At 44.7% G+C, this 16250-nt stretch overlaps 1 protein-coding gene across 1 annotated transcript in view; it reads left to right on the top strand.

Moving 5' to 3' along the window:
• The first annotated feature begins 493 nt into the window (after positions 1–493).
• Positions 494–16250, top strand: part of LOC118365770 (synaptic vesicle membrane protein VAT-1 homolog) — a 38784-nt gene continuing 23027 nt past the window's right edge. Inside the window, exons 1-2 of the mRNA XM_052490831.1 lie at positions 494–1237; positions 8450–8657. Coding sequence (XP_052346791.1) covers positions 818–1237; positions 8450–8657 — 628 coding nt within the window. The 5' untranslated portion in view covers positions 494–817. The remainder of the gene's footprint in view (positions 1238–8449; positions 8658–16250) is intronic.

The following is a 16250-nucleotide window of genomic DNA, read 5'->3' as shown; positions in this document are numbered from 1 at the left end:
ATATAGACAGGCTGTGTGCCTTTCCAAGTCATGTCCAATCAATTGAATTGACCACCCGTGGACTCCCATCAAGTTGTAGAAACATCTCAAGGATGATCAACGGAAACAGGATGCACCTGAGCCTCAATTTCGAGTCTCATAGCAAAGGCTCTGAATACTTATGTGAATAAGGTATTTAAAAATAAATATATATATATATATATATATATACATTTGCAAACATTTATAAAAACGTGTTTGTGCTTCGTCATTATGGGTTATGGTGTGTAGATAAATTAGGAAAACAATGTACACAAGGAGAAGCAAAGACAGACAGAGTGACAACAGAGGAGAACAAGAAGCACATACACAGACAGACAGACAGACAGTCAGGGGGAGGGGTGCTGAATTTATGTCCCAGCCCGTCCCTGGCTATGCCGAAATGTATATAGGCGGACACAGTCAGTTTCTCTATAAAATCCACTTCTCGTTCCTCATCCTCAGGTATTCCGCTCTCCGGGTTTTCTAGCTTGCCTCCTTCTCGTCCAACTCACACACACTGTCAGAGCGCGGAGTTGACAACCTCTGTCCACTTTAGCCGTTGCGAGGCAGCCTGCTCTTTCCTCAGCTGAAGCTCTCATTGACTCGGGTCTGTGTCCTCATGCAAGGCTGCTGAAGAAGCTCTGAGAATCAGTTTTTTTCTTCTCTCTTTGCTCCTGTATCCCTCAGATCGGACTCATCAACGCCTCATTACAGCAGAGCTCCTAAAGACAAGATAATACAAAATAAGTGAACGTTTAATTTCAAGACTTGTCACTGCCTACTAATACTCTTCACAATGTCTGGCGATGATGCACCTGCTCAGCAGCAAAACGCCGAGGAAACAAAGCAAGAGAATGAACCCAGCGACGAGCCGAAAGCTGAGTCTAAGCCGGAGTCACCGCCAGTCAGTTCAACCGAGGCGGCAGCCACACCGGCGGCGACCGAGAAGGTCCCCGAGGAAGAGCAGTTCACCTACCGCTCCCTGGTCCTTTCCGGCTACGGAGGCTATGATAAGGTGAAACTGCAGGTGAAGAAGGGGAAGCCGGCACTCAAGGCCGGAGAAGTCATGGTGCGGGTCAAGGCATGCGGGCTGAACTTTGCCGACCTGCTGGCCCGGCAGGGTCTGTACGACCGGCTGCCGTCCCCGCCTGTCACGCCGGGGATGGAATGCTCCGGGGAAATCGAGGCTGTGGGAGAAGAGGTGACGGATAGAAAAGTAAGCGCGCCGCATCCTCTCCGCTCTCTCCTCTCCATCTCTCTCATTTCACCTGCTTCTGAAGCCACTGTCCTAGAAATGATTTAGCCTAGTCCTATGATTGCCTAGTAAACCTGACCATTTGACAATTTCCATGACCAATAATATGTTGTCGGCTACTTTGATCCAAAGAAAGCACATTTGGTTAACTCATTTCTTGAGATATTTGGGTTCATATCAGGATGCTGTTTGATTTAGGGCGTGTCAGTCTGCTGTTTTGAACTGACAATTCCGTCTCACATGTGTTCATGTTAGTCATCTATTACCAGCATAAACATCATCATCACCACATTCAACACTAAAAGCCCTGGCCAATACATTTGAATATTAATGTTATCTGATTTCAAAATAAGACGGTCTATTTGTCCAAAGTCTCAAAACGACCAGAGAGTTGGAACAATGATAGCTCACAAGAATAATGTAGTCTAATTTCCCTCCTAATGCTTTGGAGGGTTATTGCAAGCCCAGTCACTGGTGCGTAAATGGAGAGCACTGGAGTACTCACTCAATCTTCTGAGTGGAAATTTACAAGTCGAGCAGTGCATTTCTTTTTTAAATTCTTCCAGCAAAGGACGCAATTGTTTAATTGGCAGTTAGTTCAATGAAGCCAGCGCCCCTCGTCTACCGACAATAAAAATGAGTTGCACCGGAGATTGACAGCTCCAAATTGGGAGTCGCGCCAGCGGCTAGACAGCTACCCTGCTGAAAGGCATGTAGCACTCGGTTCTGTGGATTTGGAGAGATTACAATGCTATCTCTACGTTTAGGTGATAGAAACATCAGGGGGGTGGACGACGCCACCCAGTAGTGACACGGTTGCCTTTGTTACGGAGAGCGACAGTGGCTCACGCACTAAGCGAACTGAAAGGGCGAGGCGCAAGACCATGAGAAGACGAAAATTGAAATGATTTCTCGCGATCTTCGTCAACAGACATGTCTTTGGGAAAGTCACAAATCACCAACCATTCAATCTTGTGATTTTTTTTTTATCGATTTGAAATGAATATTGCTATATTCTGCATACAACGCTCATCTGTTTTTAGGGTATACACGGAGAATACCAAACATTAGGAACACGTACATAATATTGAGTTTCACCCCCCTTTGCCCTCAGCACAGCCTCAATTCGTGGAGGCATAGATAATGCAAGGTGTGGAATGGGTTCCACAGGGATGCTGGTCCATGTTGACTCCAATGCTTTCCAGAGTTGTGTCAAGGTGGCTGGATGTACTTTGGGTGGTGGACCATTCTTGATACACACGGGAAACGTTTGAGCATGAAATACACTGGAGAGTTGCAGTTCTTGCCATAAACCAGTGCGCCTGGCACAGACTATCATACCGGTTCATAGGCACTTAAATGTTTTGTCTTGCCCATTCACCCTCTGAATGGCACACATACACAATCCATGTCTCAATTGTCTCAAGGCTTAAAAAACCTTCTTCAACCTGTCTCCCTCCCTTTCATCTACACTGATTGAAGTGGATTTAACAGGTGACATCAATGAGGGATCATATAGCTTTCACCTGGATTCACCTGGTCAAGTCTGTGTCATGGAAAGAGCAGGTGTTCTTAATGTTTTGTACACTCAGTGTGTTTCCATACTAAGAATATTTTGAAAGGACTGTATTATTTTTCTTGTCTGCTTATCTATCCTATGTCTTCACATAAATCCATTGTCATATAATCAGCAATATCTGTATGATAATGACATCGCCTATGCATGGATCATGCCAGGCTACCTCTCCTTGTTTGAATAGTGTGATGAGTCATGTTTTACTGCCGGTTACATTACTGACTGCATGGCAACGCCAACCACGTCCTTTCAATGGCGCTAATAGCAACGTATTGTGCCTAACGACCCTTTAAACCTGTTACATTTATCACAATATCACCATTTAGACACACAGTAGCCTAGAGATATTGTTGCTATGTTATTTGAACCTGAGACCGAACGCCATCGCCGATCAAACTCCATGAGAGAACCACAAGGTTCACTCGGCACAAAGACTTGATGTATATTCATTGCTATTTTTACAACACCAATCGTATGTTCTGATGCTATAACCCTGTTGTCAACCTTTATTGCTCTTAAACAATTGAGGAACCTTTTGTGACAAAACTCATTGACATGAAGGCAAATCAAGTCTAGACTAATTCAAATAAGAACACTCTGCAATTGTTGCATTTGGACCATGTCAACAAGAGCCATTAAAGCACAAAAGACAAGGTGCCAGATCAGTCAACGTCTGCGTCCCAATGGCACCCTATTCTCTGTATAATGCCCAGAGGCCCTGGTCAAAAGTAGTGCACTGCATAGAGGATAGGGTGTCATTTGGGACGTACACTAATAAGATCAGTGCACCTCTGTCTCAGCAGGGAGTGGTCATGTCCCTGAAATCCACTGGACCTGAAGATCCGTAGGGATAAGATAAGCATATAGAAGCGTCTATATACCAGAGTTATTGGCTCTGTGTCAGCCTTTGACAGCACATTGGTCCTACAGCACAATAATGGTCCTACAGCATAATATATGATATGACCCATGTCCTATTATATACTTCCCTGGCCTCACTGCACTTTGCTATTTAAGCAGATTGGATTAGAAGGTCACACACAAACGCGCGCACGCACGCACGCACACACACACACACACACACACACACACACACACACACACACACACACACACACACACACACACACACACACACACACACACACACACACACACACACACACACACACACACACACACACACACACACACACACACACACACACACACTCACATACACACTGCATACTACTCCTACCTTCCCCCAACTCCGACTCCCTAAATGAAGAGCCAATCTTCCTAATGGATAGAGAGATCTCTGTGTTTTGGCAGGAGGGAGCTCACAGGGAATGTGCTGACCTTAGTTGCAGTCACTGTTTTTGGGAGGCTTCTGCTCTCTCTCTCTCTCTCTCTCTCTCACAGACTCCCAGACACATGCACACATACACACACACTGTCACTGAGTCTGCAGTGACACAATGACTGGAAGTAGGTTAATACTACAGTGACATCACCTCGAATAACTGCACGAGCAGTGCGGGGAAAGGGGAAAGAGCGAGTAAGTGACAAAAAGAGGGAAATATTCCAAGTTGCACTCTATTACTCATGCCTGACAATCCTCAATCAGCACTTTTTTTTCACTAAACCCTTTCCTTTTTTGAGAGTATAAGTTTTAGCTGAGCTCTAGTAGGACCTGACCCATATGTTCTCAATTATCTCCCTCCGGCCCACATTGTCAGTCTGGTATTTCCTCCGTCCCTCCTACCTCGCTCCGTTCCGTCCCTCTTGTCCTCCTCTTCGCTACAGATGGGAAGCACACTCGCAGCATGCGTTTTGCACCGTCTGTCTTGATAGTCGGCCACAAACAGCAAAGAGAGGAGAGAATCAGACGCCTGGAAACTTGGAGACAAACAGACATCGTATTTCTAAGTTGTCGTTCTTGGTCCCTCTCGGTTCTGTCAAGTTTTCTTTGAGTGTGTGTGCTTTCGTCAATGTTATAATGAATTAATAAGGCCCGTTGGGGTGTGTTATATGGCCAATATACTACAACTAAGGGCTGTTCTTCTGCATGAGTGTGGAGTGCCTGGACACATCTCTTAGCTGTGGTATATCGGCTGTAATCCACAATCCCCGAGGTGCCTTATTGCTATTATAAACTGGTTACCAGCGTAATTAGAGCGGGTAACCAGCTTTTGTCATAACAAAGCTGATTTGGCATGTTTTGTCATACATGGTCTGATATACCACAGCTGTCAGCCAATCAGCATTCAGGGCTCAAACCACTCAGTTTATAACAAGCCCTGAATGTTGATTGGATGACTGCCGTGGTATATCAGAGCAAAACGTGAATGACAAAACATTTCTTTTTACTGCTCTATTTACATTGGTAACCAATTTATAATAGCAATAAGGCACCTTGGGGGTTTGTGATATATGGCCAATATACCACGGCTAAGGGCTGTGTCCAGGCACTCCGCGTTGTGTCGTGCAGAAGGACAGTCCTTAGCTGTGGAATATTGGCCATATACCACACCCCCTCGGGCCTTATTGCTTAATTATAACACTGACGAAAGCACACATACTCAAAACAAACTCAACAGAACCGAGAGGGACCAAGAACAACAACTCAGAAATTGTCATGATCGTCGTTAGAATCATCGGACCAAGGTGCAGCGTGGTATGGTTTCCACATATTTATCTAGTGAAACGCACAGAACAATAAAGATAGAACGAAATGTGAAGTCAAGGAAGTGCCAACAGGCAACTAAACATAAACAAGATCCCACAAACACGGGTGGGAAAAACAACGACTTAAATATGATCCCCAATTAGAGACAACGATTACCAGCTGCCTCTAATTGGGAATCATACAAAACACCAACATCGAAAAGAAACTAGAACACAACATAGACATAGCAATACTAGATCACCCCCTATTCATGCCCTGACCGACTATACCATAGAGAAACAATGGCTCTCTATGGTCAGGGCATGACAGAAATAATGTCTGTTTGTCTCTAAGTTTGTGACTGTGAACAGTTCTAGCCTATCAGTAACAATACTTGCTATTGTAGTACCGTAGTCATGATAACAGCTGCCTACGGTAGAAAGAGCAGGTAGAATGCACAGATTATAGGTCAAACTCAAGGTAGGTTCCATCCGTGAACAGGGCGGGGCCGTGATCCTGACACATAAAATGCTCCATGGATGACCCTCTCAGCCTCACACGGTTCACACATCAGCAGACGGAAGGGTTTAATCATAGTCCAAAACGGTGTTCTAGAATATTGGACCGTTGGCCTTTCAGACTTTGGAAGTTTTAACACGGCTCAAGCAATTTCTCCAACCGTCAACACTTTCAAAAGAATTAGAGGAGGCGTGCCGGAGACGCGTTCGCTGGGATTTATGGGCTGTGTGTCAACCGTGGACGGTGGTCTCAGAGCCCTGTAGCTATGTCACAATGGGAAGCCTATAATTTGCGCTTAACAATGTTAGACGACAACACTGCTGGCACAACACAGTAGGAAGAATACATTGTCCTTTGTACTTTAGTCTAACCTAGGCCCCATGAGAACATGAAGGTGCCATCCGGAGTTCACAGCTACTCATGCGTTTGAGACTAGAATCCATGATCTAACCAATTGGGGGCAAATAGTTGATGAGATCGTCAAACCACATAACCTCCGACTTGTGGGCCACATACCTCCAAACCTGAATCACTAGTTGATAAAGGCCATTGGTGTACAGCAGCTGACTACAAGGCTCTTTGAGAAGCTTCCCCCTCATACACTGTGTGGTGACTTCATTAGAGGCTGGAGAGTCAAGGGGGGAGGACATGAGAGAAGCAGGGGGGTTCACACAGTAACGAGTGCTGTGATAGACAAGTCACAAGGAGGACTTTGGCCAAGAGTGTGTTTGAGTGGGACTCTGTTCTGCGTGTCTGTTGTTCTTCTGTTTGCGTGTGTGCATGTGTGTGTGCGTGTGTGTGTTTGTGTGTGTGTGACGGCCACTCACATGCCTTACATGGGCACACAATACTTGCCGATGTAGTTGAATGTGAGGGTTGAGTCATCAGTGTGTTTTCTGCTAGGCTCCAACGCCTATTGATCCTACCTGCCATGCTGGAGCTCCAATTAAAAGACTGAGGGCAATGAGTTTCACCACAGACACGGGGAGATGGAGATGAGGAGAAGGATGGGCAGAGGGAAAGAAAGAGAGATAAAAAGATGTAAAGATGTAGACTAATAGAAAAGGACCGAAAGAGAGAAAGAGGAAGGACTCAAAACACATCAGCTTGAGACGGGGATATAAAGGGAGGGAGAGTGAATGAGAGGGAAGAGGGAGATCTCTCTAATTGGAGTGGATAGACAGACAACGAGGCGCATCGCTCCCTCCAGACCATTAGAGAGGCCCGGGTGGGCGGGAGGATGGTGGGGAGGCTGGGGCGGGAGGAGTGGGTTTGTTCCTAGGAGGAGAGAGCTTGTCTTGTGCTCAACCATGGAGAAGAATCTGGCAGGGCCGCTGATGAGTGGAGAGCGGCCAGGGGAGAAGATGGGATCCATTGTCCTGTCTCACTGATGAGGAAGAGGGGAAACGGGCAACTCCTCGCACAGGGCCCATGGAGGGAGGAGGAGAGAGGGAGGGAGATAGAGAAAGGGAGACAGGAGGAGTGAAGGAGATGGAGAAAAAAGAGGGGCTAGGCTGTGCAAGACAGAGAGAGTGAGACAGAGGGCGATGGAGAGAGAGAGAGACAATTAGAAGAGATACTGAAGGAGTGAGAGGGACAGACAGCGAGGAAGAGTGACAGGTTGAGGGAAAGGGAGAGGAGTAGAGCGAGAGAAGGAAGGAGTCAGATGGATGCGGTGGTGGGGTGGAGGAGGGAGGAGGAAGAAAACAGGAAGAATGTTAGAATGCGGTGGTGGGCTCTGTTTCCTGTGTCCCTGGTGTTTCCCTCCCTGATTGGCCAGTCCCTCGGCAGGGGGGTTTACAATGGGGCTCTTCCTCCTGGACAGGCAGGAGAGGGTCGGAGGATCCTGCTGCTCTGTTAAGCCCGAATGGGGACACGTCGCCCAAAATGACAAGCAGGCGAGAGGAGGGGAGGGGGGTTGGGGTGATAAGGAGGGAGGAGATAATTGTCAGAGAGAGAGGAGTAGCAGTGGGGGCTAATGCCATATCATGTTATGTTGTTGACTGTTGTCACAGTGTGTGGTCCGAGTGAATGTTCTAACCTATATAACAAACAACTAATGACAAAATAACTAACCTGACCGCCACAGTCATTTGCATTGTGAACCTTTGATTTGTAAAATTCCCCCCAACACCAAACCACAAAACAGCTGATCCCTTGCTTTCCATCAACATATCCACTTGTGACTTGTGAACTAAATGACATGTCTACAGTAGATACACACTAGTTAGGGTTGCAAAATCCCACTAACTTTACCCACATTCCCAGGTTTCCCCCAAATCCTGTTTTGGGTGCAGGATTTCCTGCCTATTCCCTCCTGATTCTGCGAACCTTCCAACCAGGATTCCTGGAAACCTTGGGAATTGTCAGAAATGTACCAGGATTTTGCAACCTTATAGTAAACCATGACACTTTCCCGTCCATGCAGGTGGGTGACAAGGTGCTGGTGCTCAACCGCTGTGGGCTGTGGCAGGAGGTGGCCGTGGTGCCCGCTACCCACACGTTCCTCATCCCAGAGGGCATGACTTTTGAGGAGGCCGCCGCCCTCCCCGTCAACTACATCACCGCCTACATGATGCTGTTTGACTTTGGCAACCTGAGGCCCAACCAGAGCATCCTCATTCACTCTGCTGCAGGTAGGAACCAATCACCATAGACACCGTGTAGGTAGGAACCAATGACCATAGACACTGTGTAGGTAGGAACTAAATGCTATCACTGTTATAGGGACAGAACACAAAACAAGGCACAAACCCCATACAATTGAATCATAAGAAACCCATAGAATTAGAGTAAGTACTATTGTAATTTTAATCCAGTGACACACTAATTTCTTATTAGAAACTGGGTGGTTTGAGCCCTGAATTCTGATTGGCTGAAAGCCATGGTATATCTGACAAAATGTTTAGTTTTACTGCTCTAATTACATTGGTAACCAGTTTATAATAGCAATAAGGCTCCTTGGGTGTTTGTGATATATTGGCCATATATCACAAACACCCAAGGAGCCTTATTGCCATATACCACACCTCCTAGGGCCTTATGCTTAAATATACACCCGCAGGCCAGCAGGGGGGTCTCTGCCATTCCAAGGAACATACAGTACATGCATACAATGTGAATATGAATACATTCATTGGGAAAACACAGTGATACGTCTTGAATGGTGTATAGTGCTGTCCAGTCCAGGTCAAGAATGTTGTGTACTATGAACACAAGGAAATGCATCAGTCGGATTGTTCCATAGCTCCTGTCTATGATTGTCTTATTATAACTATGTGAATTATGAGAAGACGTAGTATTGTAGCTACTATGTAAGAGTACTGTAAATACTACTTAAGATCCAACCCTGTGTGTGTCAGTACTGAGTAGAGCAGAGAAGTGGTGAGAGTTGGAGGAGCACCTGTCACCTGGCTTTTGGGGGTCAGAGTGCACCGTGTGCGGGTGGAGGAATGGGGGGAACGGGGGAGTGAGGGGGTGTAAAGCACCTGGGTATGGGTGTGTTGAGGTTTTGAGTGTTTTTGAGCGTAAGAGAATGAGTGTCTCAGTTGTGTGTCAAGGACAAGGCCAGCTGGTCAACATGGAAGGCCGTTCTTTTTTCAATTCTTCCTGTGTGTACAGTACATGCATGCGTGCAGCGTGCATCTGTGTATGTAATGTATGTAACTAGTGCATTTTTTGGAGGTAAGGGAGTGCAAAAATATATATTTAAATGACATAATAATTTCCTCAATCAATGTTTGTACCGACAGATGTAGCCTATCGGAACTCATTGTAGAATAGGCCTAGGCATAAAATGCATCCTCCAATTGCAACTTCTGCCTACTGTATGCCCACACATATTGTCTCAAGAAAATGTTCTATTTGTAATACTCTCAAACACCAAGTTAGGCATACCTCATTTCAAAATAGGAATGATAAGGATAATTCTTCAGGTTTTACCGGGTGAAACATCCAAACTGCATCTGCATCAGTAAAATGCAAATGAATCATTATGGGATCTTGCGAGACATTGATTCTGCTTTGATCCAACTTTACAAAACGAGCGTCACTGTGAGAAGTGATAATATCATATTTGTAATAACAACAAGTGATGACCAGGGCTATCAGGCGTAGGCGACATATCTTGATGAGTGCTATTTTAAAGTGATTGGAGAGCCCTTCCTGGTGCTGAAAGGACAGTGCCAGAATCGCGCAACGTTGTTAAAGAAGTTGAACCAAGTTGTGTTGCTGAAGGACAGCTCTGTCATTCGGCCAGTTCAGGAACAAACATCAATCATTTCCCGTATAACCGAATAGGCGTACGACTACGTGGGATAGCTATTTGTAGGCTATAAGCCTAATCTAAACATAATTACATATAGCGTACTATCATTGCACTGTTTGCGAAGAGAGCTTTCGTTGCGAGTAGGCATTTCATTGTATTGTGTAGCGTACACTACGCTGCATCATAAATCAACTTTGATTTGATTAGCTTGAACACACGGTTGCAGTATACCACATTACAGAATAAAAGTCAACAGAGGTGAACTATCAATTCGTGGAATTTATTTGCACAGATTAAACATGCCATCAAATCAATTGACCAAGTAGTGAACAGAAATCATTACTGCGTAGGATTTCAGGAAATGTGTTTAAAAACAGCCATAAAATCAAGCTTTTGGTGTCAATAACCTATAACCTATATGCATTATTACCTCCAACTTGGCCCAATTCACATTTACTGTAAGAGCGTATGGTTTCCATCTATTGGTTACACAGACTTTTGGCCTCCCATCCCATTCCCATTCTAACCACCTCATCGCTGGCTTCGTATTCATGTTACCTGATGAAATTGCTGTACAATATGATCTTGTTGCCATCTGATACACATGCAGATGTCATAAATCAGCACTGCAGAGCCTCTCCCTGTCCTCTGCCGTGCCTTGATTGTATTACTGTTGATGATATCTGGAAATGTGCATGTACATCCTGGTCCACCTACTGTTGCGATAGCCCCAATTCTGACGTGTGCTCTGATATCTGCTTCACTGATTTCTCCTCTCATAAAAGCCTGGGTTTTCTGCACGTTACCACTAGAAGCTTATTACCTAAAATGAATCAATGGAAAGTGTGGGTTCACAGCTCCAATCCAGATGTGTTGATCATTACTGAGATGTGGTTAAGGAAGAGTGTTTTGAATACTGATGTTAGCCTTTCTGGTTATAACCTTTTTCGGCAAGACCTTTCAAAGGTGGGGGAGTGGCAATCCTTACCAAGGATCACCTTCAGTGCTCGGGTTGTCTCCATCAAGTCTGTCCCCAAACAATTTGATTAGCTGGTTTTAAGCATTAAACTTTCAAATAGCTCTTTGTTGACTGTTGATGGGTGCTATTGTCCTCCATCAGCACCGGCATGTACCCTACCTGCCCTAAGCTCCCTCCTGGCCCTTTACACTAAATCTGAATTTGTCCTGCTAGGTGACCTAAATGATTCTTGGACCTTCTTTTTGATATTTTCAGTGGTATAACAAACACGCCCGCATAAAGAAAATGAGAATTAAAACCAGGTTCAGCCCCTTGTTCAACCTTGACTCCACCTCAAGAATTCTATTTGGCGAAAGGCTCTGCATACGCATACTCAGGCTGACTGGCTCTTGTTCAGGCAAATGAGAAATAAGTGCACTCAGGCTATCCGGAAGGCCAAAGATAGTATAGTTACTTTAAGGAGCAGTTCTCTCTCTGTTGGTCTAACCCCAAGAAGTTCTGGAAAACGGTTAAAGACCTGGAGAAATAAACCCTCCTCCTCACAGCTACCCATGTCCCTTAAAGTTGATGATGTGGTTGTTACTGACAAGAAGCACATGGCTGAGCTCTTTAATCACCACTTCATTAAGTCAGGATTCCTATTTGACTCAGCCCTGCCCCCTTGCCCGTCCAACATGTCCTCATCTCCCACCCCTTCTAATGTGACTATCCCTGATGCTTTTCCCTCTTTCTCCCCTGTCCCGCAACAAAGTTTGTCTCTGCAGGCAGTCACTGAGTCCGAGGTGCTAAAGGGGCTCCTGAAACGTGACCCCCAAAAAACTTCTGGGTCAGACCCTTTCTTCTTTAAGGTTGCTGCCCCTGTCATCACCAAGCCTTTCTCCAACTTTTTTTGAACCTGTCTCTCCTTTCTGGGGATGTTCCCATTGCTTGGAAGGCAGCCACGGTTTGTCCTTTATTTAAAGGGGCAGATCAAGCTGATCCTAAATGTTATAGGCCTATTTATATTTTGCCCTGTTTATCAAAAGTGTTGGAAAAACTTTCTTGATGTCTATAGTATTCTCTCTGGTATGCAATCTGGTTTCCACTCAGGTTATGGATGTGTCACTGCAACCTTAAAGGTCCTCAATGATCTCACCATTGCCCTTGATTTTTAGCAATGTTGTGCTGCTATTTTTATTGACATGGCCAAAGCTTTTGATATGGTAGACCATTCCATTCTTGTTGGCCCGGCTAAGGAGTATTGGTGTCTCTGAGGGGTCTTTAGCCTGGTTTGCTAACATCCTCTCTCAAAGAGTGCAGTTTATAAAGTCAGAAAATCTGCTGTCTCCGCCACTGCCTGTCACCAAGGGAGTATCCCCAAGGCTCGATCCTAGGCCCCACACTCTTCTCAATTTACATCAACAACATAGCTCAGGCAGTAGGAAGCTCTCTCATCCATTTATATGCAGATGATACAGTCTTATACTCAGCTGGCCCCTCCCCAAATTGTGTGTTAAATGCTCTACAACAAAGCTTTCTTAGTGTCCAACAAGCTTTCTCTATCCTTAACCTTGTTCTGAACACCTCCAAAACAAAGATCATGTGGTTTGGTAAGAACAATGCCCTCTCCCCACAGGTGTGATTACTACTTCTGAGGGTTCAGAGCTTGAGGTAGTATACCTCATACAAGTACTTGGGAGTATGGCTAGACGGTATACTGTCCTTCTCTCAGCACATATCAAAGCTGCAGGCTTTGCTAAAGTTAAATCTAGACTTAGTTTTCTCTATCATAATCGCTCCTCTTTCATCCCAGTTTCCAAACTAAACCTGATTCACATGACCATCCTACCCATGCTAGATTATGGAGACATCATTTATAGATCGGCAGGTAAGGGTGCTCTCGAGCGACTAGATGTTCTTTACCATTCGTCCATCAGATTTGCCACCAATGCTCCTTATAGGACACATCACTGCACTCTATACTCCTCTGTAAACTGGTCATCTCTGTTTTCACGTCGCAAGACCCACTGGTTGATGCTTATTTATAAAACCCTCTTAGGCCTCACTCCCCTCTATCTAAGATATCTACTGCAGCCCGCAGCCACCACATACAACACCCGTTCTGCCAGTCACATTCTGTTAAAGGTCCCAAAAGCACACACATCCCTGAGTCGCTCGTCTTTTCAGTTCGCTGCAGCTAGTGACTGACTGGAATGAGCTGCAACAAACACTCAAACTGGACAGTTTTATCTTAATCTCTTCATTCAATTCACTCAATAATGGACACTTTTACTGACAGTTGTGTGTGTTTTGCGTGATGTATTGTTGTCTCTACCGTCTTGCCCTTTGTGCTGTTTTCTGTGGCCAATCATGTTTGTGCCATGTTATGTTGCTACCATGTTGTTGTCATGTGTTGCTGCCTTGCTATGTTGTTGTGTTAGGTCTCTTTTCATGTAGTGTTGTCTCTCTTGTCATGATGTGTGTTTTGTCCTATATTTATATTTTTTATATTTTAATATTTTAATCCTGGCACCCTAATCCCTATATAAATCAAATCTAATTTTATTAGTCACATGCGCCGAATACAACAGGTGTCTATAAATGATGTCTCCGTAATCTAGCATGGGTAGGATGGCCACGTGAATCAGGGTTTCACCTTACAGTGAAACGCTTACTTACCAGCCCCTAACTAACAATGCAGTTTTTTAAAAATACGGATAAGAATAAGAAAGGAAGGTAACAAGTAATTAAAGAGCAGCAGTAACATAATAGTAGGGCACTACCCTTGATCAGAGCCTATATAGGGAATTCTATTCCATTTTGGACACAGTCTACGCAGGTCTGGACCTCTGGTTTCTCATGGCTCCCAGCCAGTTTAGAACAAAGGATTACTGACTCCATAACAGAAACATTTGCCTAACAGCCTCTTTGCCTGAAGCATAATTCTTCTTAGCGCTTTCTTTCTTTTTGAAATCCCTCATGATATTACACACACCCACTCAGGGTCATGAAGCAATCTATAGATGTATATATTTGTCACTGCTTGTAGAGGCAATTTAGTTGAAAATGCAGTTATTGTGTTTGTAACGGTAGAGACAGTCGGTACACTAGCTGCAGCAGCGGAGGCACGGTAGATGCATTTCTTTTGAGTACACACATTTCGGCCCTATTCCCACTACGAGAGATGAAGGAGAGTCTGAGTGGTGAGATTTCTACTTTTCAATTCCCATCACATCCTTGCCTCACCTTTTGTTGTGGCTGGCAACGCGACATTCTTGCTCCCCAGCTCAACTTGACCGTAAATATCGCAGTAGCAACTAGCCAGGAAGCAAAAAGAACAATCCAACAACTTGTCTTCTAAAACATATTACAATATTGAATAATGCAACCATCCACAAGCATGTGCAGACAATGAGAGGATTTATTTTGATGTCCGTATGGAACACAAGGGATATGAACAGGGTCTCCCACGTCTTAGACCTTTAGACCAAGAGGAAAGACATTGGTTTGGAAGTTTGCAGGCGGGGCTACCTCATCACGAGACCATGACTGACTCATGTCTGCCACATTTATCCCCCTTTGACCTCCTCCCCTATGAGAGACCCCCATGTTGGGCGCCATGGTGACACGCGGGATATTAACCTGGGTCCGGTATCCAAAAAGAATCTCAGAAAATATCCTAGGAATCCTGATAAAACTGTTTTTAAGTTAAAAAAAGATATAACTCCCAGCACAGAGTGTTTTAGGATGATGTTAAGACACAGCTCAGACAAACTCTGAGCCAGGAGTAAAATCAACTCATTAAAGCTTATCTCAGCTGGTAATCACGACAGTTTGAAGAACCGCAAAGGAAAGATAGTGATGACACTCATTGACATTGTTGCAAATGATGGGGAAGACGTAGTGATGGCGCCCGAGGGTAGGCCTGCCGTCTTATCGGCTCTCAACCAATCATGCTATTTAAAATATAAAAAATGCGTTGTTCGTAACATAATTTGTACATAATGTTGCTGCTACCATCTCTTAATAACTTTTGGAGATCAGAACTGGGATTATTCACCTCAAGTCGGACGAGGAGTTCTTCTTCAATGAGTCGGCTGTAAGGGATATACTGCAAATACCCAACCAGGCTCCGATCCCCGTGATTCGCTGGAGAAGGAAACTGAGATTTCGAGGCTAAAGATCCGGGTGCCTTGCAACGACTGGCTAATCTGCCCTTGCCTTCCATTCTACTAGCTAACTTTCAATCACTGGAAAATAAATAAAAAACTGTATATTACAGTATATATTACAGAAATGCAGCCATGTTGACAAAATCTATCTTATGTTTCACAGAGTCGTGGCTGAACGACAACATTAATAACATACAGCTGGTGGGTTATACACTCTATCGGCAAGACAGAACAGCAGGGTGGGGGCCTATGCATTTATGTAAACAACATAAGCATGACATCTAAGGAAATATCAACGTTTTGCTCGCCTGAGGTAGGGTATCTCATGAGAAGCTGTAGACCACACTATCTACCTAGAGTTTTTTTTGTAGCTGTCTACATACCACCACAGAGCGAAGTTAGCACTGAAAACGCACTCAATGAGCTGTATTCCGCCATAAGCAAACAGGAAAACACTCACCCAGAGGCGGCGCTCCTGGTGGCCGGTTTCTTTAATGCAGGGAAATTTAAATCAGTTTTACCTAATTTCTATCAGCATGTTAAATGTGCAAAAAAAATTCTAGACCACCTTTACTCCACACACAGGGACGCGTACAAAGCTTTCCCTCGCCCTCTAAAAAAGTGGTCATATGAAGCAGATGCTAAATTACAGGACTGTTTTGCTAGCACAGACTGGAATATGTTCTGGGATTCTTCCGATGGCAGTGAGGGGTACACCACATCAGTCACTGGCTTTATCAATAAGTGCATCAAGGACGTTGTCCCCACAGTGACTGTACGTACATACCCCAACCAGAAGCCCTGGCTTACAGGCAACATTTTCACCGAGCTA

Source organism: Oncorhynchus keta, chromosome 32 (assembly GCF_023373465.1).
Source record: "Oncorhynchus keta strain PuntledgeMale-10-30-2019 chromosome 32, Oket_V2, whole genome shotgun sequence".
In the NCBI taxonomy this organism is placed as follows: Eukaryota; Metazoa; Chordata; class Actinopteri; order Salmoniformes; family Salmonidae; genus Oncorhynchus; species Oncorhynchus keta.
The sequence above is the reverse complement of the archived record's forward strand: the minus strand, read 5'-3'. Positions and strand labels throughout refer to the sequence as shown.